This window comes from Saccostrea cucullata, unplaced genomic scaffold (assembly GCF_032062105.1).
Source record: "Saccostrea cucullata isolate Sc308-1 unplaced genomic scaffold, CSIRO_AGI_Scuc_v1 ctg1262, whole genome shotgun sequence".
In the NCBI taxonomy this organism is placed as follows: domain Eukaryota; kingdom Metazoa; phylum Mollusca; class Bivalvia; order Ostreida; family Ostreidae; genus Saccostrea; species Saccostrea cuccullata.
The window spans coordinates 51,919-69,984 of NW_026921660.1; the positions used below are offsets into that span (position 1 = coordinate 51,919).

Genomic DNA, 18,066 nt, shown 5'->3' on the forward strand with positions numbered 1-18,066 from the left:
ATGATGAAATAAAATTTATAAAATTTCCAAAGTTTTGAAATTCGTGGCCCCAGGATCTGTGGTTTCTGTGGGATGGTTTAAAACATGAATCAAACTCAATTGTTGGAAAGTTGTTACATGATACTCAGTTGACCTATAAGGCCCGTGGGCCTCTTTTATTAATGCATAACAAGAAAATATCTTAATATATATAGAAAATTGTTGTACAGTACCTTAATGTTAAGTAAATTTGAAATGAGGTTTCACGTAGAGAGACAAAAATATTATTAATATATTAAAGATGGCCGACTTAGATGACGTAATGCTTGTTTCTATTTCAAACTTTTCTATTTATTTATTTTTCTAGACTACTTAAAACCTAACTTAGTTTAATGAGTAAACATTACCCTTAAGTCTGAATTTGTCCAGTGTTTAACATATCCAGGAAAGAGAAAAAAAACTGCATGGTGGTAAGATTACATCGGAAAAAGATAAGAGAAAACAAACACAGAGTTATCGTTTATGTCATTGATTTCAGGGATAATCGTGAGGAATTGTGAATTATCTCGTATATCATAGCATCCTTTGATTACGCACTCACCTTGAATTTCTCTGCAGATATATCTTTAAGAAAGGGATGAATATGAGTAGATGTTTGAATCTTGAATTATAAATGAAATAGTATTTAAAGAAAGAAGCTCATTTTTCAGTTAAAGTTCAGGTCAGTAACATGCTTTTTTTTTAAATATAAAAAAATAATTAATTGAATACACGTTTAATTAACAGAAAATCGTTCAAAATTAAGAAAATATCCGTTCTTTTCTTTTTCCAAATGAGTAATCTTTATTATAACGCCCATGTTACTGAAAAGCATCACCATTTATAGGGCTTTAGTTGCATTCTTGCAGGCTGTATGAGAATAACGTGGGTTATTCAGCTGATTTTTAAATGCCAGTGTGAAGTGAATGGAGTTTCAGCTTACAGTGTGCTAATATTTTCAAAATAAGAAAGAATTTGATACAATACAGAGAGAGAGAGAGAGAGAGAGAATTTGTTTAGTGAATAAATTTTATTACTTTTCTACAAAACAAGAACAATGCATAGACTACGCCAAAATGTTTAAAACTGGGACGCATTAAATTTCTATAGTGGCTACATGGATGTCATATTTTATTGTGCTATTTTTTATGATATGTTCTTTTCCATCCCCTTATAACTTTTATATCCTCCAGTGAATGACACAAATGAAAACTGTATTATGAAGTAAGAGGGCAGAGATTGGAAGTTAATAAAATTTCTATTAAAGCTACACGCGATAGCAAATATAACATTCTGACCTTCTTAAAGACTAAAAAAGATGTTTATTCTTGAAAGAAAATCTTAACAAAAGCATAAGAGAGTACGGTAAGTTCTATCATACCTTGCAATGGCGTGTCACCCAAAGTAAGATCGATTAGATCGGGAAAAGCCTCATTTAACAAACGCTGGAACATTTTCAGACTCAAAAAAGTTCGTTTATGGGCAAGAGTATCATGAAAATCATCAAAGCATACATTAGAGATCAGCGGGAAGATAAAATATAGGCGCTATTTAAACGGGTTAAAGGTTCAATTTAAAAGATCTTTCAGGCATAACTGGCTCATAAAAAGTCTTGAATGTAATCCTAGTGATCTGACTATGCTATTTATATACTAAACAAATTCTCTCTCTCTATTGTATCAAATTCTTTCTTATTTTGAAAATATTAGCATTCTGTAAGCTGACATACATTATTTTACAAAAAAAATTTACAAAGCAAGGTAAAAAACTATTCTCCATTTTCAGGTACACTGCCAACTGGAACAAAAAATTATAATGTATTCAATACATTTTCTGGTATATAGGTTGATCTTGTTGAAGAAATCTTTGTTGTGATGTTTGTGCACACTGATGTGACTGGAACTAAAAAAAAAAACTTGCGTCAAAATTTCATTTATATTTTTTTATTCTCTGAACTATTAGAATGGATATATAGTATGACGTCTATTATAAAGTCTTGTCTTAAACATGCAAGGGACAACCCCATCCGAAAAGTTTGTTTTCTTTAGTAGAGCAAAGGTGAATATAAATTAGTTTATATAATTTATATTCACCTTTGCTATTTTGCAAAAAGGTACATTTGTAATATTATTGTCTTTGCGTGTGAGGTTCACTATTACAGTTGCATTTTAGAGGAACTTGGATTTAATTTTACATTGAGAAAATCAACCTATACTGAATTGTCCTTTTACAAGGTTATAATTTTTGGGAATTAACACAACACTTCATGGTTTCAGTAGCCCCCGTAAAAACTGCAATAAGAATGATAAATCTTGCAACCGAAAATAGGTATAATAATGATATTTAGTTGTCCATCTTTAGCTCTCAGCTTAAATAATATATTTTAGGATGTGACCGTTGGGACGAGCGTAATTAAAAAAAGAAAAAAAAAAGAAAACACATAATTTTCCATGCATTGGGGGTCGAAATTCCGAACTCCTAGGAAGTTTGCGATAAAATCAGAAACACCAGAGCCGTTAAAGTAAGGTCTCAAAAAAGTCTTGTTGAATTGGGAAGCAAATGATAGTTTTGTTTTATGACTTTTGCAATATAAATAGTTGTTTGTAATTTTTTTTTTTCAAACAAGTAATTGCAAGCGCAGCAAAGTGCCACTCACGTAGCTAGCATCATTGACAACGTGTATGAACGGAGGGAATTTTGGTTGAAATCTGTACATTTTTCAATGAAATTTTTATCGTCCTCCATAAAAAAAATTCCAACCTCCAATAATCCATTGCGGTGGAGAGCAATATGGTGGCTAAAACATAGCAACAGCATACTTGAAAAAATCAAAGTACTGAAAGCACTCATGGGAGTTGAACATGGTGTAAATAAAATCTTTGATCGGGAGGTTAAGTGAGTGAACAGTATTATTATTTCAAATACAGACAACTGTTTAACATTTTTTGAGTTGGAACAATCTTGATTGAGAAAGACATTCAGAGACATTGAATAACAAAAAATGCATGGGCCATAATGTTTGCCTGCCTACATTAGTCCTTTTTTAAACCCCTTGCTTGAAAAGCGGGAGGGTATTTATTAATCGTGATTTCCGTCCATTTGTTTGTTACGCTTTAGGTATACCAATCTCTTATCCTCAACTCCTCTAACACCACTGAACAAAATTTTCATAGAATCTTTATTACATATTGCCGTTGTGCTTCTTCTATTACTTTTTCATCCTACACATATTTTGGGTTTCCCATTGCAAAACATGGACACTGCCATTATATTCATATTAGAGGCGGTTGATCATTTATATCACAGCTCACAGTCTTCAAATTTGTAATATATTTTTCCTTTGCACCTTTACCCATGTGTTATGAAAATTTCAGTTTCACAGGAATAATATCAATGTTGATAAAATGTGGATTTTAACACAGCATCCTTTTAAAAGCTAACAGGTTTGTTATATAAAACTTCTCTGTGAATAAAAATGTACATCTATTTCAATTACCAGGTACACGAACATTACACATGGAGTACGTCAGAATTTAATATCTTTTAATATTGTGAAGAAAAGAGCAATACCAAGTTAAAAACAAATTTAATATTTTTTGACAAAACATAAAAAACAGTGGTATATGTGAGAGTTTGTGTGCGTACAAATTACCTGGTATGTAAATGAGAATTTTCTTTTATTAAAAAAATATACTTCATTTTGTTGTTTTTAATCGCGATTTTACGAAAACATCGGTGTCTGTTTTTGGTTTTAATATTTATAACAGAATACTAGTTTTACCGCTTTTGGCAGGTGATACTGCTGATTTAGTAATAAATACGCATGTTTCCTAAAGTTTTTATGCATTGATGAATTCAAGTAAACCAAGAAAATGTTCATGAAAAGTTTGAATAAGACAAAATTTAAAGTTTGCCGACAGTATGTAGAGTTGTCGTTCGTATCTCTTTCAGTGTATGACGTTTCACTAAAAATGAGTTCCATTACGAAAAACTTTCAAGGTTCTCTATAATTTAGTTTTACATATGTACTTTAAACGAAATCTAATATTCAAAATAAGATTACTTTATCATTACATTTACTTACATTATGAAAATTTGATTAATTCAGGAGAAAAAGACATGAACTATTTGTCGCGGATGTTTATGCATGTTTTCTGTTGAATATCATCTGAGTAAATCGGGCGACACAGTAGCCTCGCTTTCAGCTCTATATAATCAACACAAATTACTGCGCATGTTAAATACGTGATGACCATGGGAGATTGAACATAGTTCAACTCCCAAAAAGTTACATCTTGAAGTTCACCTTCAAATGAAAAATTTATACGATGTAGGTATTTTAATATAGAAAAGAATGTTTAGACAATTGGAAATAATAACATTTGCAAATATCTTTCTGAGATGAACCTGTTGAAAGGAAAATATGTTCAATTCTGTGTGAATGTTATTTGGGGGTCAAAGGTCCTTGTGCGACCGAATCACAGAGCGAGGTAATCATGGTGATATATTGTCTACATATTTCTGTCACGGTTCAACTTCTTTTTGGAATATGTCTAAGTTACTTACGGCGAAAAAGATAAAATAATAAACAATATCTGGATATTTTTCAACCACAAGATGTACAATAAATCTTCTTTCGATGTGAATAATGTTTTGAATACTCTTTTTCACCTGTAAACTAAAACAGGTGATACCATCGCTTTTGACTTTAAATATCTTAAAAACCTGAAATACTTAAATTATTCTCAGCAGCGATCATTGCTCTTTCACTATAAACAGATATTTCCTGAACTGGACTGCTAAACATGAATGTCAACATTCAAATGTTGGAGCGAGGTGACTTTTCTAGCCCATACAACTTCTAGATCATTGCGCGTCACAACATAGCTACGGCGGCCCGTTCGTGTAATAAATGCATTTTCACTCGAAATTTATTCTTTTCAAATGTAAATATAAGTAATAAACAACAATGTAAAAAAAATCACTGGGAAATGAATTTCTAGTTGGTACGTGATCAAATAAAATGTAAACAAAGGTAATGCAAGATAACCGGCACAAATACGGGTCGCCATTCCACGCCAATAACGCGAACCTGTGACAATAAAGCACTCAGGTTTTACGATTCTGAAGAGTATACCCTATTGATGTATTGTAGATTGTCACGGATTATCCGCGGGTTTATGTAACGTACGTTAACGTTATTGTTACGTCACAATACTGTACGTTATGTTTCTATAGTTAATAACAGAGTCTAAAATAAACCACTTTATCCTGCATCTACCCCTTGCATTGACCTAATAAAGGTAACCTAATAAACCAAAGCTTTATCCGGTCACTGCCCTAATAAAGCCTCGTGCATGTATTCCGACGTTCTAAAAGCATTGTGACGTCATGTATATTGCAATGTTTACGCCATGGCGTCATAGTTTCAACTGCAGAGATGTGCCTAAATCTGTTGGAAATAGCTTGTTTTGGACGTTCAAATGTAAAATTGTTTTGCAGGATAAACAAAATACATGGTTACTGTCTTCAAATATAAGCGATATTTGGGCGAGGGTAAGAAAACGTGATAGAGGGCGAGGCTTGTAACCATGTATTTTATATATACGATCAAGACGCATTTCTATTCTTTCCACAACATTTTGGTGCCGTGATCGACGGAATGTTTACATAATATACGCACAATGGAAGGAAGATTGAAAGCCATACGGGCCGGTAACAGATCAGCGGTAACGAAACTTTTCGGACGATTTTTGGACTTGAAAGAAAATACAGCCAGTGAAGTAACGGAGGAAATCGAAATAATTAGGAAGTCTCTAACACAGAAAAGACAAACTCTACAAGAACTAAATGAACGAATATTAGACGCCTTATCTGAAGAGGACATAGAAGAAGAAATCACAAACACAGATGAGTATATGTACGAATTAGATTGCAAAATTAAGAAAACAGAAAAATTTACGGAAAAAGTTTCATGTAAAACTTTGAACGCCAGTGTTGAGTGTTTTGTATCCGCCTTAGAAATTCATGATAGTAACGTAAACACGTCAGCTGCAATTAACTCAAGTGAAACGGCTTGTGAGAATATTTTAAACAATTTTCCTGCCTCTGATCTCAATGAACAAAGTAACCTAGATTGGCAGAAAAATGTTTTGTCATTACCATCCAACCACGCTACGAATAATCATAGATTACCGAAGCTAAATCTTCCAGATTTTGACGGGGATATATTACAATGGAATCACTACTGAACGAAAAAAGTGCTGAGAATCCCAAATTTTACTGATAATGTTTGATAATTACTGATACGGTGCTGTTCTTGCTGATAATTACTGATATTTACTGTTATTATTACTGTTGTTGCTGATAATTTTAGTTGTTGCTAATAAATACTGATAATTACTGTCGTCTTTTACTGTGGAGTCTGATAAATACTGATAAATACTGTTGAGGTACTGTCGCTGCTGAGAATTACTGATAATTACTGTTGAGGTACTGTCGACGCTGAGATTTACTGATATTTACTGTGGTCATTGTTTTTAACTTTGGAATGGATTAAAATAGCCTGAGAAATGATTATTTGTTTTTGTTTTTTTTTTAAGTATTTTAACTTTAATTCATATCAGTCAATTACAAAATAAATTATTCTAAATAAAAAAAGTCACGTTTTATTAATTTGTTTTCAGTTTTTTGCTATTAATTTCATTATAATTATTTTTACACCATAATGTTAACATAAGTTTTCATAATTGTTTATGTTTTTTTCTTTAAATTTCTCCTTACACGTAGATGACATTATCTGAGGAAAATTATTCTGTTGTATCAGCAGTGGTTATTCTTCCCAAGTACTTTTTTAAAAAGTATAATTTTTGTTCATAAAGGTTAAATAAAAAAATCGCATCTCATATTTTTTCTCACATGTAAGTGTACTGTCATCAAAAGCTTTTTGTGGGTATCTTTAGTGCTTCAATACAGTCAATGGTTGTAAATATCAATTTATTTTACCGTGTGGAGAACTGAAAATGAGCACATCAGTTTAGTTGAAACCCTCCCCCTCCCCTTTTTTTCTATTTTCTTTTAAATCAAGCTCTTATTTTAACAAGGCAGTATTAAATATTTGTCATAAAATCTAGTCTTGAAGCGTACACTTTGTTATTTTATAGAAGAATGTGACAGGGTTAAATAATTAAATTGAAGCATCTTTAATTATTTTTTTTTATATATATTATGTAGACAGCGAGCTCTAGTTCGCCGATGTCCTCCCTGCGAATTTTATATCATTGTGTCGCTTTCTAGCTCTCTCTCTCTCTCTTTTACATTATTTGTTAAGGCTCAAGTATTGTACACTTCATGATATAAATCTTATGCAGTATGATTTTCAGTCAATGAAATACACGTTTTTCTTTAGGCTAATTCTTTTTTCATTGTATATACAGTTTTAAGTCTATGGGCATATGGCTTCTAATATTATGCGCCACTCCTTAAACATGTTATACAGTGTATGTGGTCAGTCAGTTAAAAAACAAAATAAAATAAATCATAACTTGAATTAACTTTTTCCATCAATGCAAACTTTGTGCTTGTTGTTCTGGAAAATACATGTCAACCACGTGTAAAAGGTCTACTTTCGTTTTAGAATCGGGTCAATTATTAATACATTCTGCCATAGGGATATCGTTACGGCTTGCGTTTTTGTAAAATTAGAATTTTGTGCAGAGATTATAATTTTTTTAAATTCCATTTTTGTCCGAGACCTTTGTATAAACGAACAGTACAGACTTGGTGCTTATTTATATGATTTTACTTGATTGTAGCACAAAAAGGAGGGGGTGAAATACTGTTTACAATTAAGTGATAGTCTATAGGGCAAGGCCAGGTCTGTTCTTTAGTTGTGTGTTTTAAAAGTCATGCAAGTTATGATATTATACTTATCGAATTTTTTATATGCATGAATAATTTTTTTAGAGAATCAATTGCAATGAACCATACAAAATTCAGAACTGAAGTTTTATTCATGAGTGCGATATTCTGACATTCAAAATCCATAGGCCCTACATTTAAGGTTTTTTTCTCGGATTAAGCGAAGTGGAGTTTCCCTGCATCTGAATTGTGAACAATTAATGCTAATCTTATTTTCAAAAAAGTGCTTCACTAAACAATCTTTCTCTTTATATCTATATGATTGTATATTTTGCACATTTTTTTTTTATTTAAAAGTGAAGTCAATTTTTTTCGTCTACGTATTTACCGGTCTCAAACCATCGTTAGCAGAGATTCAGAATTGAAAATACATGTGACCACCTCCCCCGGGATATTCTTTTATCTGATAAACAAAATATACTCCCCGGCCTAAATTCCCTTACTTCGCATTTATAACCTACAATTTTTTTTTGTTTAGTTTCTTATTCACGCATGCCTTTTAGACCTACTGTTATAAAATCACCTACATTTTATCTTTAGGTTTTTGTGGTCCATGTATACTAATGTAAAATGGTTAAAAGATTCAAATAAATGATTGATTGAAGAAATATGCATAAAACTAAAAATTGAAATTAAATACTGAATAAAGATAGATCTTTGAGAATTGAAATAATAATTAAAATAAGTCTGTACAACGTACATGACGTACATGTATATATCTTTTTTTTTTATTATAGTCCCAAAGTGTTCTATTCTAAATATTTTTTCTATCAATTTTATTCGTCATCAAATTCAATATTACGGAACTATTCTAAATATTTTTTCTATCAATTTTATTCGTCATCAAATTCAATATTACGGAACTTTTTTTTTTCGTGCGACCATTAACTTTAAGAATGTTCCAAAGTAGCGAGTACATGTACAGTGTAGGTAGTTTGTTTATTGATAACACCGGAAGCCGCAGACGAAGAACAATAGGTAATTAGTGCCCATTGTTACGCTGACCACTACAATTTACATGGAATATACAAGTTGTACCCCGTTCTACCCCGGGGCTGAAGACATGTACACAATACAGCCAAATCACAGGTCGATCACCTATTTCTGATCAATTGATATCAATTTAAAGGTGTTTTCCTTTCAACTTTTTACCGATGAAAATTAAATCGATCAATTTGATCATATACTAATAGTAACATATTGAATTAAGTCTTATTTCAGTTCTTATTTCCCATTCCATAAAATCAAATAAAAAAAATTTAATGAGATTTCAAAACTGATTAAATAAAAAAATGATTTTGTATTTAAATTTTAAGGGACAAACTAAACACCTTTGCACTAGGGATTCTTAACCTCTAATTTTTAATCAGCTCGCCTCATTTGCCGGTTGCACATGCACACAGTGTGTACTTGTACCTGTGTACATGTGAAGGAGTTTAATTCTTGGACGATCTACAAACGTCTACATAACATTAAAATAAATGAATAAATAAATAAATTATTAATTTAAAACAGTGTCCATAGAATGAACATATTCAAACCTGTTTTCAGGGATAAAATTTCTAATTTTCGAGCAAATTTTAAAATATTTCGACAAAAATAGACCAGAAAACTGAACATTTAACAAGATAAATATAATTGTTTTCGAGAAAAAAAGGCCTTCAAAAACAAATTAAAATGTTGTCCCAGCTCGACCAGTTGACCTAGTGAATATGGAACAAATCCAACTTTTCTAACCTGCAGGAAACTTTTTTTATCCCGATTTTTTTTTCCATCCATTAAGAACTTTTTTCTTGTTATTGAAAAAAAAGATCACCGATCTCCCTACATAATTTTCTTGGAGTCGGGAAAGGCGGCGATGGATCTTTTTTAAGATAGCATAATTTTCTTTTTATTTACAGTTTATTTTTCAATAAGATCTTAATATGCAAAAGTAAAATTCCATTTTTTCTGCAGATAATTTTTTTTTATCAATTCTATTTCTAAATATTCATTCTATTAATAATTCATTTGATTATTGTCAAAAATTTCACAAAGTTTTTAACGTAATGTAGAAATTGAGATCAGCCTACATACATACAGTCATGTAATTTTGTCACAAGCTGAACATTTAAAGAAATATGAAAATTTTGTCATGATAATTCAAGTAAAAGAAAGTAATAATTGAAGATTTTTATAGCCCTCTGTTTTATTTTAAACCAATTACCAGGTTAAAACAATGACCACAGTAATTATCAGTAAATCTCAGCATCGACAGTACCTCAACAGTAATTATCAGCAATTCTCAGCAGCGACAGTACCTCAACAGTATTTATCAGTATTTATCAGACTCAACAGCAAAAGGCAACAGTAATTATCAGTATTTATCAGAAACAACAAAAAATATCAGCAACAACAGTAATAATAACAGTAAATATCAGTATTTATCAGCAACAACAGCACAGTATCAGTAATTATCAAACTTTATCAGTAAAATTTGGGATTCTCAGCACTTTTTTCGTCCAGTAGTGAATACGTTTTGGGATTCATTTGAATCAACAATTCACCGCAACCAAACTTTAACACCAATTCAAAAGTTTTCGTATCTCAAGGCTCAATTACGCGACGCAGCAGCACAAACCATTGTAGGATTTACTCTCACAAACGCAAATTACGAAACCGCCATAGACCTGCTCAAGGAACGATTTGGTCAACCACAAAAAATTATCAATGCTCACGTGAGAGCACTTATGGAACTGCATGCCCCGAGAAACGACGCCATCAGTTTAAGAAATTATGGAGACTGCTTGGAATCTCATGTCAGGAGTTTAAAGTGTCTAGGACAAAAACAAGAGATGTACGGAGCTTTACTTATTCCAGTCATAATGAACAAGCTACCAGCTGAAATCAGAAAAAACATTGCACGTGAGTACGATGGTGACAACATTTCACTACACAATCTTCGTAAAGCTATCAGCAAGGAAGTCAAAATCCTTGAATCAGGCAAGATTGAAAACAGCGATGGATTCCACGCAACAGCAATGTTTCTTACCGGAGCCTCAAAGAAACAACGCCATGTTCATAATGGACACAACCAGAAAACAAGAGAGTCAACTCCTTATGTCGAAACAACAGAGATAAAGAGCCGCCAATGCATTTATTGTTGCACAGAGAATCACTTTCCAGGGGATTGTAAGAAAGTTACAGAAGTAAGTGCAAGATTCGACATCTTAAAAGGGAAGAAATTATGTTTCAACTGCTTAGGAAACCACCGCGCCGCAAATTGTAAATCCCGCAACAGATGTAAAAAGTGTCAGAAGAAACATCACACAAGTATATGCGACATGAAACTAACGAGTGACGGAGACGAGCCAGAGCCCACCAGATCAACAAGTGTTAACATTGTAGGAACGAGCAACCCAAAATCCACAGAATCGAACGTTGAAAAACGACATAAAAGCGTTTTATGGAAATCAACTTCCACTCCGATGAGTAAGACTGTGGACTCAATTCAAGAACGTAGCAAGTTGACTAACGAGATACAGCAACTTAAGTCGGAGTTGAAGACTAAGACAGAAAGGCTCAACACTTTGGAACGAGAAAATGGTACCATGCTAGAGAGATTGTTAGAATTCGACCAACAAAGAAATTTTCAGACTCGTATGGAGAATGGGATGAAGGATACGATGGAACAGATAAATAAACTAGCATGCGAAAACGGACGTCTGCATAACGAGGTTCAGGAATTACAGAATCAAGTTGTAAATATCAAAACCTACAGCACTCACTCGGAGCATCCTAACGCTAAAAACAGCAGTCTTCAGTCACGATATGATTACACTCAAAGGCAAATAAGGGAGCTAAATATCAGAGTACAGACACTTGAAAATCAGCTTCAAACCTCACAGGACCCTGTGGAAAGTAGGGAGAAAGATAACATGTTCGCCACAAGGATCCGTGATGACGCACTAAGGGAAGAACCTCAGATGACAGAAAAACGTACAGAGGCTGAGGAGAAGGAAAAAGAAAAATCACAGGAAAAGAATCTCAGGGACATGGCAGAGATAATAAACAAAATGCCAATCTACGGACTCGAAACATGGAGTTGGAGAAAGCTTACACAGTCAGAACTACGTCACAAACACCCCGGAACTAAGACTCTAATACAAAACCTGACAGATACAGTGTCTGAACAGAAAAGGATCGAGTGACAAAAACAAAAGCCAAAGAAAGAATCCGTGAATGGACCTCTTAATTAAGTGATTATGAACTTGTTTTTATTTTAAATTTCAATGAACTGTTCATTTGATTTGAACTTTTTAATATTCTAGTATAATTCATTTCAGTGCCCGGAGTGTCACGGATTATCCGCGGGTTTATGTAACGTACGTTAACGTTATTGTTACGTCACAATACTGTACGTTATGTTTCTATAGTTAATAACAGAGTCTAAAATAAACCACTATACGATCAAGACGTATTTCTATTCTTTCCACAACATAGATAATGATATCGAAAATGGCGCATGCCTTTTTACGAGTCGTGTTCAGCTTTGAATTTTAATGCCAGACACATGGTGATGAACAGTTTCTTCATATTTTTAAGTCCGGTTTGACGCGGTGCATATAGAAATGAGAATCGAACCCAGGTCCCCGATTTCAAAGCAAACACAATTTCACTAAGAGACTGAGCTACCGTGAATGGAATAATAAATTTAAGATCCGGGGCGTTTTCATTCTAGTTTCATTCTAGGTTTTATTTGCGTCGGATTCATTGATTGATTGTTGTTGTTATTTTACGTCCCGTTTGATAATGTAGAGACATCACCATATACCAGTGAAAGGCATTATATTTCGACCTTTACTCGACCCTCAGGGCCACTGGTCAGTGATCGATGAGGACTGTTGTGAAACAAGGTCTCAGTTTTATAGCCTCATCCACAGGACCGGCAATTTTAATCATAAAGTGCTCATGCTTGGCGAAAGTCGCTATCTATTTTCATCGACTTAGTCAGTCCCCGCCTTGATTCGAACACATATGGCCTCCCGATCATGTAGCGAGCGCTATACCGACTACACTTCCGTGACGGCGCGAAATATTAAGGGTGATTTCGTTGCATTTGAAGGATTTAACTTCAATAAAAAGGTGGTAACCTGCATTTTCGTTATATCCTGCAATCGTCAGTTGGTATTTGTCTTTCTCATTCCCGACTGAAAAGCTTGAATATCGAGCGTACACGAATGAGCCAGAGAATTGTCCCAAGTCTATCCACAATTCTTGTTCTCTTCTATCGGTAAGATCATGGAGTGCGTCATTCCCTGTAAAATGTGAACACCATTTATATATGATTGATTAAAGTAATTTCTAACGAAGATCCATTATTTTCTTTCAGGATATAGGATCAATACCCAAATAACAAGAGATGTTTGTAAAACACTTACGACCCCCTCCCACATACAAATGGAATTTTTCAAAGTCCAAGGGACATAACTCAGTCAAAAATGGCTCGATCATATCCAAAACAGAACTTGATCTAGATATTCAAATGAATATGAAATGATATTCTGTATACCAAAATTTCATTTCAATATGTGCAACCTCTGTGAAAAAAAAAAAAAAAATAACGGAAATTGCAAATAATTGGAAGTTTTCTAAGTCCAAGGGGCATACATCTGACAAAAAAGTCTCGATCGTATCCAAAAGTAAACTTGCCCTAGATATTCTTATGATAAATCTGTATACCAAGTTTCATTTCAATATGTGCAACCTCTGCAAATAAAATGAACGGAAACTGATAGTGGACCGACAGACCGACCGATGGACAACAGCAAAGCAATATGCCCTCCATTCTTCGAAAGGGGGCATTAAAATTACATATATTTAACTTTAAAAAGTAAATACTTTGTTCACTGTGATACTTTACTTCGGAACATTACTTGAATTATCGATGCTTAATTCTTAATAACAACGAGGAAAAATTTATAATAAAATGTGAGTATACAAGTAATACTTTCATTTTGTTCATGTCTAAATTGGAGAACATAGAAAATTACAATCTGAAATCCATAGTAAAAATACTTCATTACATGTAATTGTAGGAAAAATATTATACTGAATAGTTTTATATCACTATTACTATTACATTAAAAAGTTTAAAACTGTAGCAAAGCAAAGTTTATTATAGTTATTTATAGTAAACCATAGTTAACTATCGTCAGGGTAGCCTTGCGTGCAATGCAGTATATATGATAACCTACATTTCAGAAAAAAATGACAGAAAAAATATTGTAGTTACTGGTGTAAGAACCAACCAGAATCTTGTCTCACAGTAAAAAAACTAAATCAGTGTTCTAAATCTCTATAATAATATCATCTGATTAACATGGTCATTTGATTCTTTGAAATGAACCACAAAATCTCCTTAGATATGCTGCGTTACTATCATCACATTGTCAAACTTGAGTATTATTTTAATGAAATATCCCTTTACCTAACCAGTATTCTTTGTTAGGATCCCCAAAACCTTCTTTGAAGTCTTTCCATTCTCTGTTAAAATCTGTCGATCCATCCAATCTCCTCTGTATCACCTGAAATGAAACATATGGAGATAACGAACCAGTGGCGTAGCATCGTTTTTGAAAGTGGGAGGGGGGGGGGGCAGCCAGAGAAAAATTTTTTTTTTTATTTAAAGTTGACAAGCAAAAAAAAAAAAATAGATCGAAAATCCTATTTCATGGGCGGGGGGGGGGGGGGGGGGGGGGGGGGGGGGGAGGTAAACTTTTTCTATGTGTTAACTACTTTCAGTACCTATTCTAATACTACATTTTCGTCGGTACATCACTAAAAGTGGGGGGGGGGGGCAACCAGGTTTTCATTTCACATTTCCTATAGTATAAGCATAGATGGTAAAAAAAGTGGGGGGGGGGGCAGACCCCATTGCCCCCCCCCCCCCCTGTTTATACGCCCCTCCGAACAGTATTCAAGATCTAAAGCTGAAACATTTGCGAAGAAAATGAAGTTGATGATCATAATATTTTTCTGCTTTTCTGATACGGAACACATAGCTGAATTTGATCTCCTCCAAACTTGACGTATGGTGTTTATGGACACTTCAGCTTGATCATTGTTCGTTATCTTCACTATTCATCTGGATCTATAGCATAATTCTTATATTGAACCACATACTACTAGTATGCATTTGAACCTCCGTATCTCGAACACTAATTTTTCAAAAACTATGAATACATATCGGGGGATTAGAAGTCCCAACCCCTTATTCTACTCTGAATATATCGACTCCTCGGAAATTTCGAAGTTTTACCCCCTTCCCATTGAGTTTGATAAAACCAGGTTTGACTGTATATATTAATTGATGAAAAATACCGTCCACTCCCCTCCATTGGTCGTCATGTCACAGAAGACCCTCCATCCAAGATAAATCGTATACACTCCGTTCTGGTTCCCGAGGTCTTCGTTCTGTCTCAGCATCTCTTGACAATCTCTGTATCTTTTACCTAAATAAATGAGAAGAATCCGTCTTTGTCTCCAAAATATGTTAAGAACAGTTATATCAAGGACTCATTCAAACATGTTTTATAAGAATACTGCTAGAAAAATTCACAATATATTTTTTTTATTATTTAATTTTCATGTTGAAAAACCATTTACCAGAACACTTGAAGACTTCGTGTTCAAACTTAATTACTTTTTAAAATCATAATTTGATAAATATGTAAATACGAAGTAAATTGTTAATTGGAAATGTGCAGGGATTCATTATTCAAAGACGATATGTACATTTTGTGGTAAAAGATAAGTTTTCATGCAGATACAAAGCAGTTAAATGTAAGAACATAGAAAATTATAAACGTTTTCAGACATAAAGTTTCTATTTTTTCAAATGTTAATTCTAAAATAACGAAGGAACATGACAAAACTCTTTTTCAATTACCGTTAAGTGTATGTAAATATTCTTTTAAAAATCACTCATATAAAAAGTCAACCTTATACCGGTGAAGGACCTCTAAGTCTGGTATAGACTCGGCCACTAAAGGATATTACACACTAAGGGTTCTTTATCGTGTCAACGACCACGGTAACACTAAAATCTTAAAGTTAAAGGTTTCAAAAGATCTTTTACATATGCATTTAATGTCGATCGCTCAGAAAAAACAGTTTCTACCCGTGTTTCCGTTGCAGGATTTAACGTGGAGCGGATAACAAGTGTCCTCTACAAAAATTTGAATCTTTCAAACAATTTTTTTTTTGTTTTGTTTTTTTGTTTTTTGTCAAATACAAATTTTAATTGAAAAATTCAAATTTTTGAGGACACAAGTATACGTATCGACCACAAAAACCAATCACCCAACCACTAGGCTACGTAGCCGGTAAGCATTTAATAAAGCAAAGAGGTGCTGTTCACGTAAATGTTCTTATTCTGTAATGACTAAAATTCCTCCCCTTGTATAATCTTGTTATAACTATTTTTTTAACTTCATCGTTTTCATTTTCCAAATTGTTTATTGAAAACTAAATAACTAAAAGATTAAAGTATTTTTACTTAACTTGAACTATAATAAGTGGAAATTAGTTCCTTAAAAATCAGCATAAACTTAATTTAGTACATCTTTTTAACTATGATATATTAATAATAAAGAATTAAAAACCCAAACAGCTCTGTACTTGAAAAAGAAAGAAAACTGCTTTTCACTTAAGGCGCTAAATAAAATAGTTAAATACAACACATCTTTAGAGTGCAATTATGGTATAAATTTTGATTACTTACCGAGTAGGTCATTTCTCTCTCCGAAATCCTTTGCATAAGACTTCTGCACGGGATATATATTCGTACTGGTATTCTCAAGTCCATCGAATCCTTTTAAGAGTATTGCTGAGAGCTTTTTAAAGTCATTAGATAATTGTGAAAACTGCTCCCTTTGTGAGGAAATTTCGTTACTCAAATCCTCCAGTTTCTGACCATTGACGTTTTCTGTAAGCGTCCGCAAAAATGAAGAGTTAACAAGGTTTCTCTCTTCCGATACATGGCGATCTTCTGAAATGTCATTTTCCTGGTTTGTTGCAGTTTCTTGTTTTGATAAAAGGTATTGTTTTATATTCTCGACGACTTTGGTCAAGGCTATTCTGAATAAAGTCTCCTGGTTCAACAATTGTCTTAGAATATTGATATCCTTGGTTTTTGTCTCATTATTTTCAGTCAGCAGAGAATGAGCATTTGAAGGAACACAAGATGTCATAATAATAATCAAAAATTTATAATCCACAGTAATCATTGTGTTTTTTTTTTTGTTCTCTCTTACCTGAATGCAAGAAGGATATGCAAGAAAATCTAATTTGCTTTAACCACTGAGTATAATGATTCTTCACTATTTAAAGGATTTTCATTCGGCTGACTTTTAGCTAGCCTTCCATAACGTAAACATTAGTAGGGAGTCAGGTGTTTTTAATGTTACAGGAAAGTGGATAGATCAGTACTTAGAATTCTGTGAATCCAGGAAAGCTTCTTAGAAGATTAAAATGTGTTCCAATCCCTAATATTGTTATGGGTAGTCCACCTAGCTTTTTATATACATGTAAATTGTTTCTTTCACCAGCTATATCAGACGATGAAAGAAAACACTTAGTCATGACAATATTTAACCCGCGATTTCCAGTTTATATTAGCAATTTATTTTTTTTATTTCTGGAATTTTCAACAAAAATTAAAATCTATTCCGTTAAAGGTATTCATTACCTTATATTCTTAATTCGTATCGTTAATTTCTATGTCATTAAATAAAAGTTTGGATGTATCATATGTCTAAATTTGCTAACAGAGTCATATTACGAAATACTGACCTGAAACCATGTTGTTGGATTCCCTGTAACAATAACTTTTCTGTCAATATCCTGCCTTGGTTTGAAAATTTCCCGTACTCGGAGGATATTCTTGCGTATTGAATAAATTTAGAGATGTAAACACCATATACAGAAGATAACGGTGTATTATAATTACAATGTACAAAATTAAGGATAATTGCTAAATTTGGAGAAGTGTTTCGCACACGAATATCAAGTACGTTCACAGAAGATCTTTTCTATGAAATTAATGTTCTTTGAAAATAGCATCTATTGGGATTAAAGAAAATTATG

At 33.1% G+C, this 18,066-nt stretch overlaps 1 protein-coding gene across 1 annotated transcript; it reads right to left on the reverse strand.

Moving 5' to 3' along the window:
* Nucleotides 1-12,966: 12,966 nt before the first annotated feature.
* Nucleotides 12,967-17,241, reverse strand: LOC134260530 (angiopoietin-1-like). The gene is made up of 4 exons (XM_062743082.1): nt 16,703-17,241; nt 15,301-15,431; nt 14,408-14,504; nt 12,967-13,235 (listed from the first exon to the last, which is right to left on the reverse strand). Exons 1-4 carry the CDS (start codon nt 17,205-17,207, stop codon nt 12,967-12,969), a joined length of 1,002 nt encoding a protein of 333 aa, XP_062599066.1. The 5' UTR covers nt 17,208-17,241.
* Nucleotides 17,242-18,066: the final 825 nt, after the last annotated feature.

Excerpts from the sequence above, each read along its gene's own strand:
- LOC134260530 (XM_062743082.1), bottom strand. The coding sequence starts at position 17,207 with ATGATTACTGTGGATTATAAATTTTTGATTATTATTATGACATCTTGT. Across the intron at positions 15,432-16,702 it reads AGAGAGAAATGACCTACTCG|GTAAAAGATACAGAGATTGT; the intron begins GTAAGTAATCAA and ends TCATTTATTTAG. Across the intron at positions 14,505-15,300 it reads CCAATGGAGGGGAGTGGACG|GTGATACAGAGGAGATTGGA; the intron begins GTATTTTTCATC and ends GTTTCATTTCAG.